Source organism: Sciurus carolinensis, chromosome 17 (assembly GCF_902686445.1).
Source record: "Sciurus carolinensis chromosome 17, mSciCar1.2, whole genome shotgun sequence".
NCBI lineage: Eukaryota > Metazoa > Chordata > Mammalia > Rodentia > Sciuridae > Sciurus > Sciurus carolinensis.
In genome coordinates, this window is record NC_062229.1 from 3,761,853 (window position 1) to 3,779,826 (window position 17,974).

The window sequence follows — 17,974 nt, forward strand, 5'->3', positions numbered from 1 at the left end:
CCTAGTTACCAAAATCAGTGCATACTCAAGTTTCTTACATAGAGTTGTGGATCATTTGCATAGAACCTAGGTACATGCGCCTTAACTTGAAGCCATCTCTCAATGACTTCTAGCACCTAGCACAATGTAAGTGCTAGGTAGGTAGTTGAATTACTGTATTACCTAGGGATACCAGCAACAACAAAAAGTCTGTATATGTTAAATACAGATGTGATTTTCTTGAGTATTTTCCACCCAAGGTTGGTTGAATTCATGGATGCAAAGCATGTGGATGTAGAGGACCAACTGTAGTCTTATCACGATGTATGTATGTACTGATTATCTCTGTGTCTATCAATCATTGATCTATTCCTATACACATTACGAATATTCTATTTCTTTCAACAATGAATTCCAGTTGCTTGCTGTTGTGGGTTGAATTGTATCCTCCAAGAGAAGTGTTCAAGTTCTAACCTCTGGAACCTGGGAATGTTACCTCATTTAGAAACAGGGTCTTTGCAGATGCAAAGATACAGTGAGGTTGCCTGGATGAGGGTGGGTTCTCATCCAGTGACCGGCATCATTGCCAGAATAGGGGAATTCAGACACAGAAATGCAGACACATGACGGAGGCCACATGAAAGCAGGCGGGTCTGGGAGCGATGCCTCTATAAGCGAAGGAACACCAAGGACTGCTAGCCTGCCAGGCGGCTTCAGGGAGACTGGCCCCAGCCAGCACCTTGACTGCAGACCTCCAGCCTCCTGAACTGTCAGGGATGAATTTGTATTTTATTCACAATAGCCAAATGGTAGACTGTCCATGGATGGATGAATGGCTACTCCCACAATGGAGTAGTATTCAGCCACAGAAAGGCAAGGGTTCTGACACCCGTGACTGTGTGGTTGGCCTTGAGGACCTGGAGCTCAGTGAGCTGGACACAAAAGGCCACCACGTGCTGCAGGATCCACCCACAGGAGGACCCTGGAGTTGTCAGCTCCATGGAGACAGGAAGCAGCGTGTGGGTGCCAGGGATTGGGGAGGGGCTGGGAAGTTAGTGTTGAAGGGGCCAGAGTTTGGGGAGATGGAAAATTCTGGAGATGGATGGTGGGGACAGCTGCAAAACATCGTGAAAGCACTTAATGCCACTGGATTGTGAACTTAAACGTGCTTAATGTTGTGTTATTTTAAAAATGATTATTATTATTGGTACCAGGGATTGAACCCAGGGCTGCTTAACCACCGAGTCCCATCCCCAACCATTTTTATATTTTATTTTGAGACAGGGTCTTGCTAAGTTGTCTAGGGCCTTGCTAAGTTTTGAGGCTGGTTTTGGACTTGTGATCCTCCTGCCTCAGCCTCCCGAGTCACTGGGATTACAGGCATGCACCACTGTGCCTGGCAAAATGGTAAGTTTTTTGTTTTTTGTTTTTTAACTAGTTTTAGTTATTTAAAATACCTTCATTTTATTTACTTATTTTTATGTGGTGCTAAGGATGGAACCCAGTGCCTCACAATGTGCTAGGCAAGCGATCTACCACTGAGCCACAGCCCCAGCCCCAAGATGGTAAGTTTTATGTCATGTATATTTTACAACAATAAAAATGTTCTAACAAAATTTTTTAAACCACTTGGTTTGTGGTAATATGTTATGACAGCTCTAGAAAACTAATGCACATGGAGAATCAGGAAAAAAAACCAGAAAAATTGGAAGAGGCCATGAATAGAGACTCCCTCCCTGCTCCTGCTTCACAGACAGACGTAAAGACAAGGCTGGGGAGGGAGTCTTGCCTGTGCTTGGAGCTGCGTGTGCATGTGATGAGAAACAGCCTCCTGTCCCCTCGCTCTGGGTTGATGTGGTCCCAAATCCACCCACCTCTTTTCAGAAAAGAAAACACAATGAAAGAGCTTAGAAAATTTATTCTTTTTGTTCTTTTCCTTTGAAATAACACACACAGGCAGGGAGGGGGCATAGTGTTGGTGGAGGAGGTGGAAGCCAGGGGTCCTCTAGCCCCCAACATCCTAGTTCCTCTTTCACAGTCCCTTAATGGGGTAACCCATGAACTGGGTAGCAGTGGAGAGAGGGGCCCCATCATCCTAAGCTCAGAATCCAACAATAAAGTGCAGAAGGTCTGGGGTGGGGGGAGTTGGGGGCTTGGGTTTGGGGGTGGGGGTTTTGCTCCTCTCTCTGATAGAAAAATAGACCTGGAGTGAGTTTGGGGATTTGGCTTTTTTGTTTGTTTTTGCATAATCAGATGCTTGAGTTTAGGGAAGGATAGTCGATGAGGGTTTGTTCCTGGCTCGCAGATCTTTGAAGCCCCAGAAGGGCTGGCAGTGCTGGGGTGGGGAGATCCCCCGAATGCCTCTGGCCTCAGACTGCCTCTTTGCCAGCCCCTAAGAACGAGTGGCTGGACCCTCCAGAGGGACTTAGGCTCTGGGGTTGTGAGCTGATCAGGTGGGTGGGGGATGGAAGATGCTGCAGGGGGTGGGGTGGGGTGGTCGGAGGGAGCAGTATCCCCCAGGGCCAGGAGGTGAGGCCATGCTGAGGAGGGGGTGGGGGTCAAGCATCCATGTGGTCCTGGGAGCCACGTCTCCTCTCTTGCTGCCTGGCCATGAGCTACATGAAGACATGGGGCAGATCCCCTGGGTTTTCTGGAGCCAGGGAGCTGGGACCTGGGCCTCCCCAGGGCTCCCTAGACTGTGATCCTGTGTCATGGTAGGCTCCCGTATATATCTGGGATGGGGATATGTGGGATCAGGATGCTGTGATTGGCCTTCTGGGATCTAGACTGGGGGTCTGAGCATTCCAGGTACAGGGGTCAAGATCTTGGGATTCAGTGCCTGGAAGGACTGGGGTTTGTTTCAGTATCCAGTGACTGGGGCAAGGGAATTTGGGATCTAGAATCTGGAATCCAGCAGCTACAGCTGCCAGGATCCACTTGCTGTGCTGTTGGGTCCCACATTTGTGGTTTTAGGAGCCAGAATCCAGTGGGTTGGGGCTTGGGAATCCAAGATCCAGTGGTAGGGGGCAGAGGGCATAGTGCTTGAAATGTAGGGATCCAGCAGTCGAAGCAGAAGGATCTGGGACCCAGTGTCGAGGTAAAGGAATTCAGGAATCCAGTGGTTGGGGTGAGGGGATCTGGATCCAGTGGTGGGGGCCCCAGGATCTAGGCATTGCACTGTCAGGATCCGGTGGCTGAGGTTTCTTGACATCCAGAATCCAGTGGCTGAGCTTGGAGACAGGGCTTGAGGCATGGCGATCTGTGATTCGCCAGTGGGGTTGGGGATCTAGGATCCAGTGCTACATGAGGGCACTGGATCTGGTACCTGAGGGAGCTGGGATCAGGATGATGAGGTACAGGGGATGTACGTTCCCGTGGTTGGGGTATTGGGATCCATTCACCAAGTTGTGGGGGATCTAGTGATTAAGAGTGGAGGTCCAGGACCCAGTGGGTAGGGCAGGGAAATGTAGGATCCAACTCTGGAATGTAGGAATGCAGGATCTAGGGATTTGGGAGGTAGGGGATGAAGGGACGGGGTGTGGATAATTTTGGATCTTGTGGTTCTGGTATTGGATTTAAGTTGCTGAAGTGTGGGATTCAGCAGTTGGGGTACAGAGATCTGAGATATAGAGTTGGAGTATTGGGATCCAGTGGTCAAAGTGTGGGGATCCTGTGATTCAATGGTTAGGGTATGGGGGGTGAGGATCCAGGATTTGGGTACTGGGATCCTGTGGCTAAAGTGCAGGGATCCAGTGGTTTGGACTAGGATCCACTGATTGGGCCATTGGTCTCCAGTGGCCAAGGACATCAGTCTGGGGGGTCATCATGACTGGGTGAGGGGTCTTGGGGTGGGGGATGGGCTCCGGGTCCCTCACCTGGACGTGACCCCCAGGGCCTGCTTCATGTTCTCGTAGACCACATAGGAGATGCTCACAGCTGGAATGACCTTCATGAAGTTGGGGGCAATGCCCCGGTAGAGGCCCCACACTCCCTCCTGGGACAGGATGTGACGGAGCAGACTCATCATGGAGAGCTGCGGGGAGCCCTCGGTGGAGGCTGGGAGGGTGCAGGGACCACGTAAGGCTGAAGCTCCTCCCTCTCCCCTCCCTCATACCCCTCAGGGCCGGGCCAGGTGGCCACTGCCACAGGAGGAAGGAGGGCTAGACCAACAGTTGAACCTCCCACGGAGAGTGGGGACTTTTTAGTCTCCCCACAGTGCTGGGATGGAACCCAGGGCCGTGTGCGTACTAGGCAAGCACTCTACCACTGAGCAGCAACCCCCCGTCAGAGTCGGGACTTCTATGGTCCTTGGAACTGGCTGCTAATCTTGAGGGCCCAAATTTGGGGATGAATTGAAACAGAGTGTGTGTGTGTGGTGGGAGGAGGTAGAAACATCCTCCTCCTGGCAGTCAGTTCCCGCTCCTCTTCCCAGCTAACTCCTAGTCATCTTCCCAATCTCTATTGCAAAGCCAGCTCTTCAAGGGAGCTCTCCCTGGCTCCCTAGTCCAAGTCAGGAGCCTCTTCCTCCCCTTTACTCAACCCTAAATCGAAGGTTAATTATGGAATGATTTATTTAGCATCTTTCCTCCTCTCCAGCCTGAACTTCATGAAGATGGGGACCACGTCTCTCCTATTTACTGATCCCTCCCTGGTAACCACAAAACACAAATGCTAAAATTCCCAAGGAAATTCTCAAAACAGATTCAGGGAGGGGTAAAAGAACCCATAAAAGAAAAATGCAGAGAAAAACAGTAACCAACCTGACCCTGAATTTCCTTAACCTGGTTCTCAGCCTCTCCCTGACCCTGCCTTGCTGTAACTCAGCCTTGCAAATAGAAGCTCGATACCAGCCCGGGAGGCCTCACAGGCCAGCAGCAGCCTCTGGCTGACTGCCAAGAACCTCTGCCAGAACTCTCATGTCTGTCCTGCCGGTTAATCCTCAGCTTCCTGAGGGTAGAGGACTCCCCTTCCCAGAGGCCCAGAGAAGAGGCAGGACTTATTGAGGCCATCCAAATCCAGGAGGAGTCCAGCCCAGGACTCTACCTGTGAGGAGCTGGGGAAGAGAAGGTGGACCCCAGGCGGCCACTCCCCTGCTCCATCCTCCCTCCCCAGCCCTCACCTTGGGCCTGCATGCGGGTCCGGACCAGGGCCAGGGGATAACTGGCTATCTGGCCACAGGTGCTGGAGATGGTACCGCAGGCCAGGAGCACGAGGATCCCTGGGTTTGCCGATTCGTGGCTATATTGCTGGAGCCAGCGGTTCTTCAGGGTCTGGAGTGGAGAAAGGAGTAGCGTGGGTTGGGAGTGGGAGTTCAGGGCCCTGGCTCTGTAGACCTTGTGGCCAGCTTGGTGCTTGCCCAGTCAGTACACAGCGCGTCCTTGGACTCTGCAGGCACGTGACCTGCACGCCTTCACTTAACCCCCACTGTGGGTGGCAGGTGGAATGAGAGTCCCCTGTGCTCTGCCTGCACGGGTCCCTTGGAACCTGTGCAGCGGTTACTTTCTGTGGCACAAAGGACTTTGCTAGGTTGAGGTCAAGGATTTTGAGATGAGAAATTATCCTGGATGTCCTGGGTGGGTTCACTATCATCACAGGATCCTTATCAGAAGGGGTTGGGCTATAGCTGGTGGCAGAGCGCTTGCCTAGCACATGTGAGGTATTGGGTTTGATCCTTAGCGCCGCATAAAAATAAACAAAGGCACACTGTCTAAACTACCAAAAAAGAGAGTCAAGAGAAGGTGGGGTGGGGTGTAGCTCAGTGGTGAAGCCCACGTGAGAGGCTCTGGGCGCGGTTCCCAGCACCCAGCAACAAGCAACAAACGAAAGCCAGAGTCAAAAAAGCAGATGCGAAGCCGGATGGGCCGCACGCCCGTGGTCCTATGTACTGGAGGGGCTGGGGCAGGACGATCCCAAGTGTGAGACCAGCCTGGGCAACTTAGACCTTGTCTCAAAATAAAAATTTAAAAGGTGGGGGTGCAGAGTTCAGTGGTGGAGCACTCGCCTAGCAGGCACAAGGTCCTGGGTTCCACCCCCAGTTTAAAAAAAAATAATGAAGACAGAGGCAGAGGTTGATTGATTGATTAGAAGATTCTACACTTTCTCAGAATGTGGAGGAAGGGGCCACATGAGCTGTGTGGGGTGCGGGCGCCTCTAAAAGCTGCAAAAGGTAAAGAAAGTTTTCTCCAGAACCTCTGAAAAGTCCGGGGCCTCAATTTTATAAAGCCCAGCAGGACTCCCATTTTGAACTTCTGACTTTCCTAATTGTAAGCTAATACATTTGTATTGTTTTAAGCCACTAGGTTTGTGGCAGTTTTAGCCACAGGAAATGAATATGAAAGGAACGCGCCCTCCAACGTGGGTGTCTGTGGCCACCGCTGTGGGTGTCCCTCCCTCCTCCTCTGCCTTGGATTAGACCTCCTGATGGCTGCCTGCCAGCACCCATGGGCTGCCTGAGGACCTTCTCTGCACCCAGACCAGGACGCTCTGAGCACCAGCCAACAGGAGGCCAGAGCTGGGGAATCCGCAACCCCGGAAGCAGCCATCAAAGCTCTGGCTGGGCCGATCGGTACTCCAGCTCCTCGGCCCCTGTGGGGTGTGTTCTCTGCCAGAGGACCCCAGGGGGGTTGAGCTGTGCTTGCCAAGAGTGGCAGCTTGCTTGATAACACACCATTGTGAACCGTGAACCCCCTAAACGTATGTGGCTCTTTTTCCCCCTGCAGTATGGGGGAGGGATCCAGGGCCTTGCACACGCTATGCAAGCACCAACCACTGAGCTGCAGCCCAGCCCTGTCATTTTGTTGCGAATTTGCTGGTCTAGCAGAGCAATCCGCCTGCCTCAGGCCTCCCAGGTAGCTGGGATGACAGGTCTGTGCCATCACACCTGGCTCTGCTGACAGCTTAGCCTCCGGCATCTTAGACCTGATCTTTGCAAACAGGGTCTTTGCAGATGTCACTGGCAAAGATGAGTAGGATGAGCTCTTTGTGCAGAAATAAAAGAAGAGCTGCAGAGACACACGAGGTTGAGAAAGCCTGGCGACCGGAGACAGAGGCTAGCGTCGTCTCCAGTCAAGGAGTGCTGCCGGGCGCCTGGGAGGCTGAGGTGGGGCGTCGCTTGAGCCCAGGAGTTTAAGGGGCAGCCTAGGCAACACAGTGCGACCTTGGGACTGGTGTCAAAAGACAAAAACAAAAGGAAGGCCAGTGATGGCAAGGATGGTGAGGGGCAGCCGCTGGGAGGAGGCGGGAGGGAGGCTCCGCCAGCCCCAGGGGAGGATGGCTCTGGACACTCGAATTTGGGCTTCTGACCTCCAGGACTGGGAGACGCCTTTCCATTGTTCTAACCCAACGGTTGCTGATACTTTGTTGCAGCAGCCCTGGGAAACAGATACACACACCCCGTGTTGGTGCCTTTCCCCATTAACCTCCTCCAAATACGCCACTTGCCCTGGGGCCAGTCTCCGCAGCATATCTCCAGGGCAGAGAATTTCTCCTACTGTCTATTCTGTAGAAATGAAGGGTCAGGGGAAGTTACTTGCCTGAAGCTACAAAATCAAGGTGAGACTAAACATTCAGAGCCAGTGACTCCAGAACCATGTGCTTAGTCTTTAGGGTGGTTAATCCCTTCTGAAGCCTTCTGCCAAAGCCTTCTTGTCTTTTTTTTTTTTGTGGCGGGGGAGGGGTGCTGGGGATTAAAACCAGGGCCTGGTGCCTGCTAGTCAGCCACTCCCCCACTTCCCTGCCAAGGACTTTGTAAGGATAAGACCTTTTGTGCCTTGTCACTGGGGTGGCTTGTAGGTTTCATTTCCTAGGTGAGTTTTAATTCATTGGTAAGTGTCTGCCTGGAACTGGAAATGTTCTGAGAGGGACTCAGTGCTGGGATAGATTAGTAATGTCTGGCCTAGGTGTAGCCTAGAGAATACAGGCAAGCGTTTACTGTCTTTCTTTGCAAAGAAATAAATAAAATAAAAAATAGTAGGTAGCTATTTTACGTGTTTTGTATTGAGGTGGGGTCTTACAGTCTATCTGTATTGCCTAGGGTGGCCTCTAACTCCTGGGCTGAAGTAATCCTCCTACCTCAGCCTCCCGAGTAGCTAGGACTACAGGCACTGGCCACCCTCTAGGTTTGCCTTTGCAATTTTAATGGTGGTCTTTAGGGTCTGAAGCAGCATTTGTCAAATAGATGTTAAATGAGTTACAAAGAGCTGTTCTGGGGCTGGGGGGCAGCTCAGTGGTAGAGATGGAACCCTGGGTTCCATCGCCAGCGCACAGGGGTGGGGGCAGGGTGGGAGGTGAGTGGCTCTGTTGAAGAGGTTCTAAAATAGTTGTTACATCACTTCACTGCAGGACTTGTCAGAGCTGTAAAGGGACTAACAGATTTTGAAACTCCAAGAGGACACAGGGCTTCTTAAGCTTCTTAGCCACTTGAACTTCTTTTTTTGGAAGAAAAACGTATTAAATAGGGTCACATCCTATTTCTCCTCCCAACCCTCAAGTTTTCCACTGTACTTAGGACAAACCCAAATCCTCCACAGAGTCCCTGCTGACCTTCTGAGCTCACCTGTGCTGAGCAGCTCCCTGGGCCACTCAAGACTTGGGCCCTCCAGGCGGCCAAGTGCATCCCTGCTCTGCCTCCCTGCGGCCCCTGCTGCGCTCCTCCCTCTCCCTGCTGAGGGCGCACTGCCTGCTGGGCTCCAGTGCCACCAGCCCGCCACTGCGTCTGAGGACAAATCCTGTCTTGCATCTTCTGGGAGCCTCTTGGGAGCTGAGACTCTCTTATTTACTGGGTGACGGGGTGCGCGTCCCAGGAGGGCAGGGGTTACACAGGTCTCGTTCCATGTCCTGTGGCAGTGAGCACCGGGACCAGGCACACAGCGGGTGCTCGCTGGACAGGCTCAGTGGACGAGTGAAGGGCCAGAGGAAGAAGTGGAGGTCCGAACACAGTGGGGGAACAGGGCCTGTCTCCTCCCACTGCCCTGATGCTGGGAACCGGGAGGGTGGGCACAGACAGCAGGGACAGACTCGGACTGCACAATTTGTGGGATCCATTGCAAAACACAGGGTCCTATGTTAAAAAAATTACTAAGAATTTCAAGATGACCTAAGCAGAGAACCACTCAGGTGTGGGCACCTCTGAGTGCAGGACCCTTGGTAACTGCACGGCTCTCACGCGGGAAGCTGGCCTGTCCTGGATAGAAAGGTCTGGGGAGTCCAAGCGCGGTGGCCACACCTATCATCCCAGCGATGGGAGCTGAGGCAGGAGAATCTCGAGTTCAAGGCCAGCCTCGGCAACTTAGTGAGGCCCTATGCAACTTACAAGACCCTGTCTCTAAACAAAATATAAAAGGGCTGGAAATGTGGCTCAGTGGTTAAGTGCCCCTGAGTGCAATCCCCTGTACTAAACAAACAAACACCCAAGAGAGATTCGGGGAGGACTCATGGGGGCATCTGCATCCGCCCTAATTGGGAGGACCTGATGACCCCACCAGGAGGAGGCTGAGCAACAGACGAGACTCATGGAGAAACAGCACACCTCCCCACTCCCACCGGGTGCTGGGCTCAGTTTCTGTAGTGGCGGTCGATGCCGAAGCGGGCGGGCCCTGAAGAATTCACCAGCCCGGAGGGAGCCTGGCTCTGGTCCATGCACACCTTTGAGCCTCACCTTTGCCTGCTCTCATGATGCTTGTCAACTAGAGTGGTCCCCAACTCCCAGGGGACCACAGAGGGCTGAACTATAAGTCAGACTTTCTTGCAGCGATGCCTGGCTGGATGGGGAGTGCAGTGCATGGAGGGGTTCCCCAAGGGAAGAGGGGGGCCTGTGGGCAGATCACAGGGGAGGAAGCGGGGGGGCTGCCACAGACCTCATAGACGGCCAGATCGATGCCCGCATAAGGGATGATGCCCAGCACGTTGGGCAGGTAGCCTCGGTAGAAGGCGCGGGGCCCTTCTCGCTCCAGGATCCGCAGCGCACAGTCCAGCAGCCCCTTGTACTGACCAGTCCGGCGCAGGGTCAGTCGCGTCTTCAGCACCTGTGAAAATTCAGTTATCCCTGGGAAAGCTGGTCCCCACCCCCTGCCCAAACCACACATGCGGGAATGAAGACATCTAGAGCTGGTACTCCTAGAGTGACCTGTGGCAGCCATCACTGATTGTCCCCCAATGTCTTGTTCCCTTCTTCCTTAATAATAGAAGAACAACTTTTGGCAAGCACATAACCACTAGCGAGAAAAACTACACTTCCTGGCTTCTTAGTAGCCACATTACCAGGTCCTGCACCATGAAATAAGAAGAAAAAAGAGCTATGCATGACTTTCAGAAGGTATCCTCAAAGGTGAGGGGGTTGTTCCGTCCTTTGTGGCTTATTCCTTCTTAGCTGGAATGTGGAATATATGAGTGGAGCACAAGCAGCCATGTTGGTCCATGAGGTGTGTGCTACTTGCCATGTTGGTGGAATAATAAGGTAGACAGAAGGACCTGGTTCTCTAACAATCTGAAGCCACCCTTCCAGGCCTGACTTATCATCTCGAGATTTTACTCATGTTGTCTGAATTTCCTGTCACTTTCAAAATCTTAATGGTATACTATACAACCTGAAACCTGAAATGATTTATCTGAAAGTAGTGATGCCTAGAAATGATACTCCCTGGGAACAAGCATTCTATCCTCAGACAGGGCATATCCATAAATGGCTGGCTGCCTGACTATTGTTCAGTCCAACCAGCACCATGGTCCCCAGAAGTTATGGCTCAGACGGCAACACGTGGGTAAGCCAGGCCTGAAATGGTGTGGCAGCCACCACAGGGGTCAAGGTCCTGACCTGGGAGAAGTTACAATCCCCATGCATGGTGTGGAAGGAGGAGTGGATTCGCCAGGACAGCTCCTTCCAGAGCCTCTCCCCCTCACCTCCATGGGGTAGATGATGGTTTGGGCTGTGGCACCGGCCAGGGAGCCAGCCACAAAGCGCTCCTGCACCTGCAGAGTCTCCTGCTGTCCTCGGATGGCGTGCTTGATCTGAGGGTGGGAGACACGGTGGGTGGACCCTTAGGTGGAGCCTTTCGGGGGCTCTGCTGTTCCCTGGCTTCCACAGCACTGCGATGGGCATTGTGCAGGGAGCAAACACCCACTTTGGGGGACCCCGACCATCCCCCATCCATGAGCCCACACACAGGTCCCCGAATGTACCCCAGGCTTCCCCATGCCAAGCACTCTGCCTAGCCTGCCCTCACCTGCTCGTAGGCCATGAACTTGACAGCTGACTCAGGGGCGATCTTGAGCACGTTGATGCCATTGCCACGCCACAGGGAGAGGACACCCCCTTCCTGGATCATGCTTCGCAGCCCCCCAAGGACGTTGAGTCTGTTGGTCTTTGAGGCGTGGACCTGAGTGGGGAGGAAAGGCAGCTCTGCGATTCCCTCCGAGGTCCCAGGCCTGGGGGAGGGGGCAGCTCCCTCCAGGGCCCCTCACCTGCATGAAGACCTTGAGGCGGTCCAAAGGAGCTGTGCCTGTCCGTGAGACAGCGCCTGCCACTGCACCAGCCACCAGCTGCTTCCACCACATGCCCGTCAGCTTCTCCTGCTTTGAGAACTCATCTGGTACCGTCAGGCATTCACCAATGTCCAGAACCTGAGGACATTGGTGTGATGTCATGTCATGATGTCACATCATGGTGGAGGTGGGAAGAAGCAATTCAGCCCTAGATTGTGGAGTCTCCTCTATGACTCCCGGAACGCCCCAGAGAGCCCGTCAATGGATCTCGCTTGGAAAGCACAGAAGAGCCTTCCTGGATTCCACCGGGTGCCACCAAAACACCCAACCCAGTGGCCTCCCTGTGAGCAGCCTGAGATCCCTCTTGGAGATCTCCGCAAATCTAACTGAAGGATCCACCAAACCTCACAAAGGATCCACTAAATCTCACTAAGGAGCCATCAAATTCCACCAAAGGATCTACAAAATCTCACCAAAGGACCCACAAAATTCCACAGAAAGTTCCTCCAATTCCATTAAAGGATCCCACTCAAGCAACTGCCACATAATCTCTCCAGAGTTATCAGATCCCACTAAAGGATCCCCTTAAAGGGCCTCCCATATAAAGATTCCAGAAGATCCTTTCAGTACTACACAAGATCCAACCAGGAATTTCCCATGTAAAGACCCCAGCAGATCCTTCCAGGGACCTCATAAGATCTCTCAGAGATCTTCTCCATAGGAAGTGCCCCCCAGAAGTCATTCTCCCTTTAGATTCCACTGATAGAACTCCCTGTCAAGGCTCCTATGGATCTTCTGGGGTGGAAGTCTCTGGATCTCATCAGATCCCATGGATGGATCCCCTCCCTACTTCCAGTGGATCCCATTGGACCCTCCAAAGCCAATGGCGTTCTAATTTTTATGTTCAGTAGCAGAATCCATTATGCAGGCAGAGAGAATCCAGCAGAAAGGGAGCGATGTGGAACCCCATCTGGTGAGTTCTTTCTTCCTTGTATCCTCAAACCCCTCCAGCTACTCCTGGAGGCCTCTGACTGGAGCCCTGAGTGAGTCTGAATGTTTCCAATTAGACAGCAGAGATGCCCCAGGCTCCTGGACCCCAAATGAAGGAAGAGAGGAACCAGCTTTGCCCCCAGCTGCTCCCAGTTCCTTCTCCATCTTGGGAGTCCCAGCCCAGCCCTTCTAAGCCCCAAGGAGCCTGCAGCAAGCCCACCAGGGAAGAGGACACAGCTCCCAGGCTGCGAATGCAGCCCCCATCTCACCGTGGAATGCTTCCAGAAATACAGCACATCTTCCACATTTTCCAGGGAATGCAAAAGGAAGTGGTCACGCCATTCCTGCCAGTCAATGGTCATCGTGCCGTCACGGTCCATGCTGGGGTTGGGGTGGGGACAATCTCAGTGCCTGACACTGGGGCGAGGTGCTGCCAGGTCTTGCAGGTTTGGGGCACACTGAGAGCTCCCTGAACTTCTTGGACTGTTCTAATCACACTCCCTGGGTTGCCCTGTGTTGCTTCTTCATGCCAAGCGAGCCTCCTGGGGACTTGAATTATTACCCTTATCTTGCAGAGGAGGAGCCTGAGGCTCAGAGTCAAGCAACTGGCCCAAGATCTGTCTGACTTCAAACCCAACTCAACTCTACCCGCTCTGGAACTGGGTCTGGGGCCCGGAATATGGAAGTGACTGAGGGGCCCGAGGGGCCTGAGTTTCTGGGATTTCTGGGGCCCAGGATTCTGAAACTCCAGTGACTTACCTGTGTAGAATTTTTTCCGCCTGCTCCAGTGAGATGGAAATGCCCAGAGCTCGGAAACTCTGCTGAATCTCAGAGACATCGATGTGACCTGCAGAGGGCTCAGAGGTTGGGAAGAGCGAGCGTGGCAATCCTGGGGTACCCCAGGACCAAGGATCAGGGCAGCTTGGAATGGGGCATGGTCTAGCGAGACTAGGGGGTCCAGAAACCCAGGGTGAGGCGTGCACCCAAGGTTGCAGAGACTGCGTGGTGGAAGATTTAGGCAGTACTGGGGAGCCCTCTGCTCTGAGTGAATGAATCCAGTGGCAACCGCAGGGGTCCCTATGTCACAGGGATTAAAAGACAATACTTAGAACCCACAGATGATGCTTGGGGGGTATCTGCCCCATAGGAAACCTAGAAGCAATATGGGGGATCTTTGTCCCTGAGAAATACCTAAGGGGAAAAACCAGGGTCCCCACTCAGGAATGGAAAAGAAGTGGAATGGGCTGTCTGGGACTCGAACCACCTAGTTGAGGGTGAGAAGAATTCCCAAAATAGCCGGTGAGTCATCAGGGAGAGGCAGCCCTGCCCCCTCCTCCAGCGCTGCCAGTTCTAACCCCATAGGCCCCATCCCCCTGCCTGCAGACTGGCTTTACCGTCCTGGTTCCGGTCAAGGCTGTGGAACATAAGTAGCAGGCGCTGTTCCCGCTCCTGCAGGTAACGGGTGAATTCCTCCAGGTTGAGCCCGCTGTCTGGATCAGTGTCACCCTCAGGGGAGAGTCCCTGGCAGAAGGGAGGAGGACATAGGGGCTCCAGGAGGCTGCTCCCCCACCTGGAGGAGGCACAGTGAGCATCATTCCACAGGAACCCTGAGCCCCCAGCACCTGGAGGAAGGGAACAGGGAACATCACCCCTCCCACATCAGCTCACTTCCCAGCAAGACGCCCAAGACCACAATAGGTATGCGAGGTGCATGGCATTGTCCAGTTTTCCTGGCAAGCAAACTGAGGCTCTGCAAAGTCAAGAAACTGGTTCAAGGTCACAGAGCTGGGAAGTGGTAACCTTGGGTTCCTCCAAAGCCTGTCCTCCCAGCTGTCTCTTATGAAACAAAACAAAACAAAACAAAACCTGTTCACAGGGCAGTTTCAGGGGTTCCCTTTAGAAACAGCCCTGGGCAATGTGGGGCACGACAGATCCCAGCCAAGCCACCACAGGGTCTCCATATTACCCATCTGGAAAGTGGGAGTTTGGACTGAAGGTGGCAAGGATGCTGTGGAGCTGCTTCAGGGACACCTGGGAGCTACAGGTATGAGGGACACCTGCAAGGCAGGGGAGAGAAGGCAAGTTTCTGCCTCCAAAGGTACATAACAGCTGAGGGTGGCCTCGGACAGGCTGGAGTCCCTAGCTGGGGCAATGAGCCAGGCCTAGGAAAGGGCAGGCTGGGAATGTAAACAGAGAGACGGGGGCAGCTGGCTAGGAGGGCAGTGGGTGCCCCGAGGGTGGGAGGGCGTGTCCTCTGGATGTAGGAGCAGGGCATGTCTTGGGCTGTGCGAAGGCCAGAGGAGGGTGTGTCACAGACGGTGGGCAGAAAAGCTCCCAGCTCTATTCCCTGGCGGACATCCCCCATCCCCGAGGGTACCAGGTGCTGGCAGCCAAATTGCAGGCCTGGGGCCTTGGCGGCCCTGTCTTGCGATCCCGTTAGGCCAAGCACGGGTGGGCAGGGGGAAGGGAACCGAGACAGGTCCTGGAGTCCAGCTACAGGTAGTCCCAGGCGGCTCCGGCCGCCCCATTCAGGGTCTCGGGTTACTGGGCGGGCGGGGGCCACAGCGCAGTGCGCCATGAGGGGTCCCGGCGAGAGTACCTGTTGGGCGCCACGGTCTGGATCGCCCCCGCCCAGCCTGGCCAGTCCCTGGCGCAACTCGTGTACGTCCACGCGGCCATCCTTGTTACTGTCCAGCTCCTCGAACAGACGACCCCAGCGCTGCTGCCGCTCCGCGTCACCTGCGCCCCCCCGCATGGCGCCTGCCCGGGGGGGAGGGGAGGCCCGGCCGCGGCGGCCTCAGCGGGGGCTTTGCGGCTCCCCCTCCCCCCCGGGACCCCGCAGGACTAGCCCCGCGGCCACTGGCACCGCAGCCTCTGCGCTGCCTGCGGGGCTCTGGCACTTGCTAGAGGTGCTAACTGCTAGCCGTCGCCGCCCGCGCCAGAACTTGCGTCTCCTCCTCCGACCCGCATGGGGCGGGTGTGTGGTACCGAGGGCGGAGCTGGGGGCGTGGGGAGGGATGTCTAGGATGCTCCGGTTTTGCACAGCCCCAGAGCCCCAGGACTTATTTTGAGAAGAGAGGATAGGGAATTCAGTGTTCTCAGTTCTGGTTTTAGAGTTCCACTTGCTTACCTCAGTTTACCCTTTTCTCCTTCCCTAAAGAGAGCGCGGGAGGGAGATGTCAGGTTTTGGGTTTTATAATCTCTTTCCACTGGACCTCCCTCTCCTGCTAATCCTTTTCAAGAACTAAATTACTCGCTTTTCCCAGACGTACGCAAGAACCCTGAGCAGGCTAAGCTCTTCGTCTGCCCGTCCGCGCATGTCAGATTCCCGACTTAGTTATAGAAACAGAAGATCAAGAGGCAGTGCTCCGCGTTCCTTCATTCCGCCCGCCCGCCCGCGCGCCTTCTTTCTAGGTCGCACTCAAATAGGGAAACGAAAGATCAACACGCGGCGCGGCTGCACAGTCCCTTTCCTATAGGCCAGAGGCCTCTGAGCTGCACCGGTTCGTGCTTCCTCGCCCGCCCACCTGGGCGGGGCCTCCAGCTGACCCTAGGTTGCCTCGAGCTCCTCAGTCCCACCGCCCTCCAGGCAGTCTTAAAGGGGCGATCCAGACACCCGGCTGGTTGCTCGCTCCTGACCCCTCTGGCAGACGTCAGTGTCCCGGACGCGGCTAGGGATAAGGGTCAGGTGGCGGAGCACTGGAGATGGGGCCCTCGCCAATCGCTCTAGATGCACCTGCCGAACGTCCCGCCCACTAGTTTCGGGTGCAGTTTCTCGACTCACCATCAGGGGGAGTGGCGCCCACTGGACAGAAAATAATAATATAATAATAATAATAAATAATAATGTAACAACCACCACCACAAGCTTTGATTCAGTGCATGGCACATGCCAGACCGTTTACTCACTTCTCGCATCGTCCTCGTCAGGCCCCTAGCTTTCCTTCTTTACGGATGAGGAAACACGGTCATACTTTCCAATCCTAATTCCCACTAAAGGGTAAAGGAATTTAAACAGATCTGGGACCCTTGACCATCTTCCTATACTCAGAAGGGATTTAAAAAAACCCAGGCGCGGTGGTGGACGCCTGTCATCCCAGCGACTTGGAGTCTGAGGCAGGAGAACGGGCAAGTTCGAAGTCAGCTTGTGCAACTTAGCGAGGCTCTCAGCAACTTATCTAGAGAGACACTGTGTCAAAAAAAAAAAAAAAATCAAATCAAATCAAAAGGACTTGGGATGCATTTCAGTGGTAAAGTGCAGCTGGGTTCAATCCGAGTATCAAATACTGCTAGTACTACTACTCATTTATTGATCCTGGGGATTGAACCAAGGGCACTTTACCACGGAGGTACATCCCAGTCCCGTTGATTGATGGATTGATTGATTGATTGAGACCGGGTCTCTCTCGCTAAGTTGCTGAGGGTTTTGCTAAATTGCACAGGCCGGCCTAAAACTTGTGATCCTCCTTCCTCAGCCTCCCGAGTGGCTAGGATGAGAGGCATGTGCCTCCGCTCCCAGGAGTCCTCTGGAGGGGTCGTGTGACTGTCATCTCACTTCATCCAAAGATACAACTTTGAGGGCTCCTTTGGTTCTCACTCTGTCTCTGTCCAGAAAGGTGTGCTTGAGTAGGTGCGTCTCAAACAAATCTCTGAAAGCTCGTAGATGTTTTCATTCATGGGTGTTCCTTGCAGGTGCCCTAAAACATTTGGGATACAGGTGTTTTCCTATGGCGATGCCCCAAGTGTGTGTTTTCTCACAAATGCTTCCCTGACAGGTGGGCCTCGGTATACCTAAACTTCTGTCCCGATGATTCTCCCCACAGATGTGCTTCAGTGTTGAGTGTGCCTGCGGTGTCTCCAGGCCTTCCCTTCTATACAGGCGTTCTTTATCCAGGGCAGTTTCTGTCACCTCACAGGTATGCTTCACAGCAGGTGTTCCTCTGTTAATGCACTGTACAGCTCCCCCACAGGTGTGTTCCGGTAAGTATTCACCTGTATGGGCATGTTTCCATATAGTTGGGTCCCATGCAGGTGTGTCTTTCCATACCTTTTCATAGTTATTTCCATACCTTTCCACACAGGAATTCCTACATACAAGTAGCGTGCCTTTCGTAGGTGAGACACGCAGGCGTAGGACACCCAGGGGCGCTTCAGTCTGATGTTAGTTACAATGCAGATGTTTTCAACACAGGTATGCTTTCATTTGACTACACTCCGAATGGATGTGATCCCACGCAGATGTCTTGGTAAGTATTCTTACACGTGCAGGTGTCTTCTACACGGGTTTGCTCCCAGCCAGGTGTTTACTACACAGGTGTTTTTTCATTAGGAGCTCCCCATCAGTCTACCCAGGCACGGGTGCCTCATTCACAGCTGTCTGTATGCCCCTAGTGTCTGCACACCTGTATGATCCTACAGATGTGCCCTAAACACAGGTGGAATGTGCTCACACCTGCGCGCTTCGGCCCTTTCACTACCCCCCCCCCCCCACTGTGGAACTGGGTTCCCGTTACAGGTGCGCCGGCGG

At 53.7% G+C, this 17,974-nt stretch overlaps 1 protein-coding gene across 4 annotated transcripts; it reads right to left on the minus strand.

The window, feature by feature from the left end:
• Positions 1 to 1,881: 1,881 nt before the first annotated feature.
• Positions 1,882 to 15,411, minus strand: Slc25a23 (solute carrier family 25 member 23). 4 transcript variants are annotated; one of them, XM_047531927.1, is made up of 11 exons: positions 15,047 to 15,411; positions 13,842 to 13,968; positions 13,207 to 13,294; positions 12,717 to 12,828; positions 11,437 to 11,595; positions 11,199 to 11,351; positions 10,876 to 10,983; positions 9,834 to 10,001; positions 5,099 to 5,249; positions 3,855 to 4,035; positions 1,882 to 3,222 (listed from the first exon to the last, which is right to left on the minus strand). In XM_047531927.1, the coding sequence occupies exons 1-11, from the start codon at positions 15,200 to 15,202 to the stop codon at positions 3,087 to 3,089; spliced, it is 1,539 nt and encodes a 512-aa protein (XP_047387883.1). In that variant the 5' UTR covers positions 15,203 to 15,411; the 3' UTR covers positions 1,882 to 3,086. The 4 variants fall into 4 exon arrangements, with proteins under 4 accessions (XP_047387883.1, XP_047387885.1, XP_047387884.1 ...); XM_047531929.1 differs by having other exon boundaries at positions 1,882 to 3,238; XM_047531928.1 differs by having other exon boundaries at positions 1,882 to 3,265.
• Between the last annotated feature and the right edge of the window lie 2,563 nt (positions 15,412 to 17,974).

Bases quoted from the DNA above. Each gene is read 5' to 3' on its own strand.
- Slc25a23 (XM_047531926.1), bottom strand. From the start codon at position 15,202: ATGCGGGGGGGCGCAGGTGACGCGGAGCGGCAGCAGCGCTGGGGTCGT. The intron at 13,969-15,046 runs GTACTCTCGCCG...CCCTTCTGCCAG, and splicing joins CAGACCGTGGCGCCCAACAG to GGACTCTCCCCTGAGGGTGA. The intron at 10,002-10,875 runs GTGAGGGGGAGA...GAATTTTCACAG, and splicing joins CCATCATCTACCCCATGGAG to GTGCTGAAGACGCGACTGAC.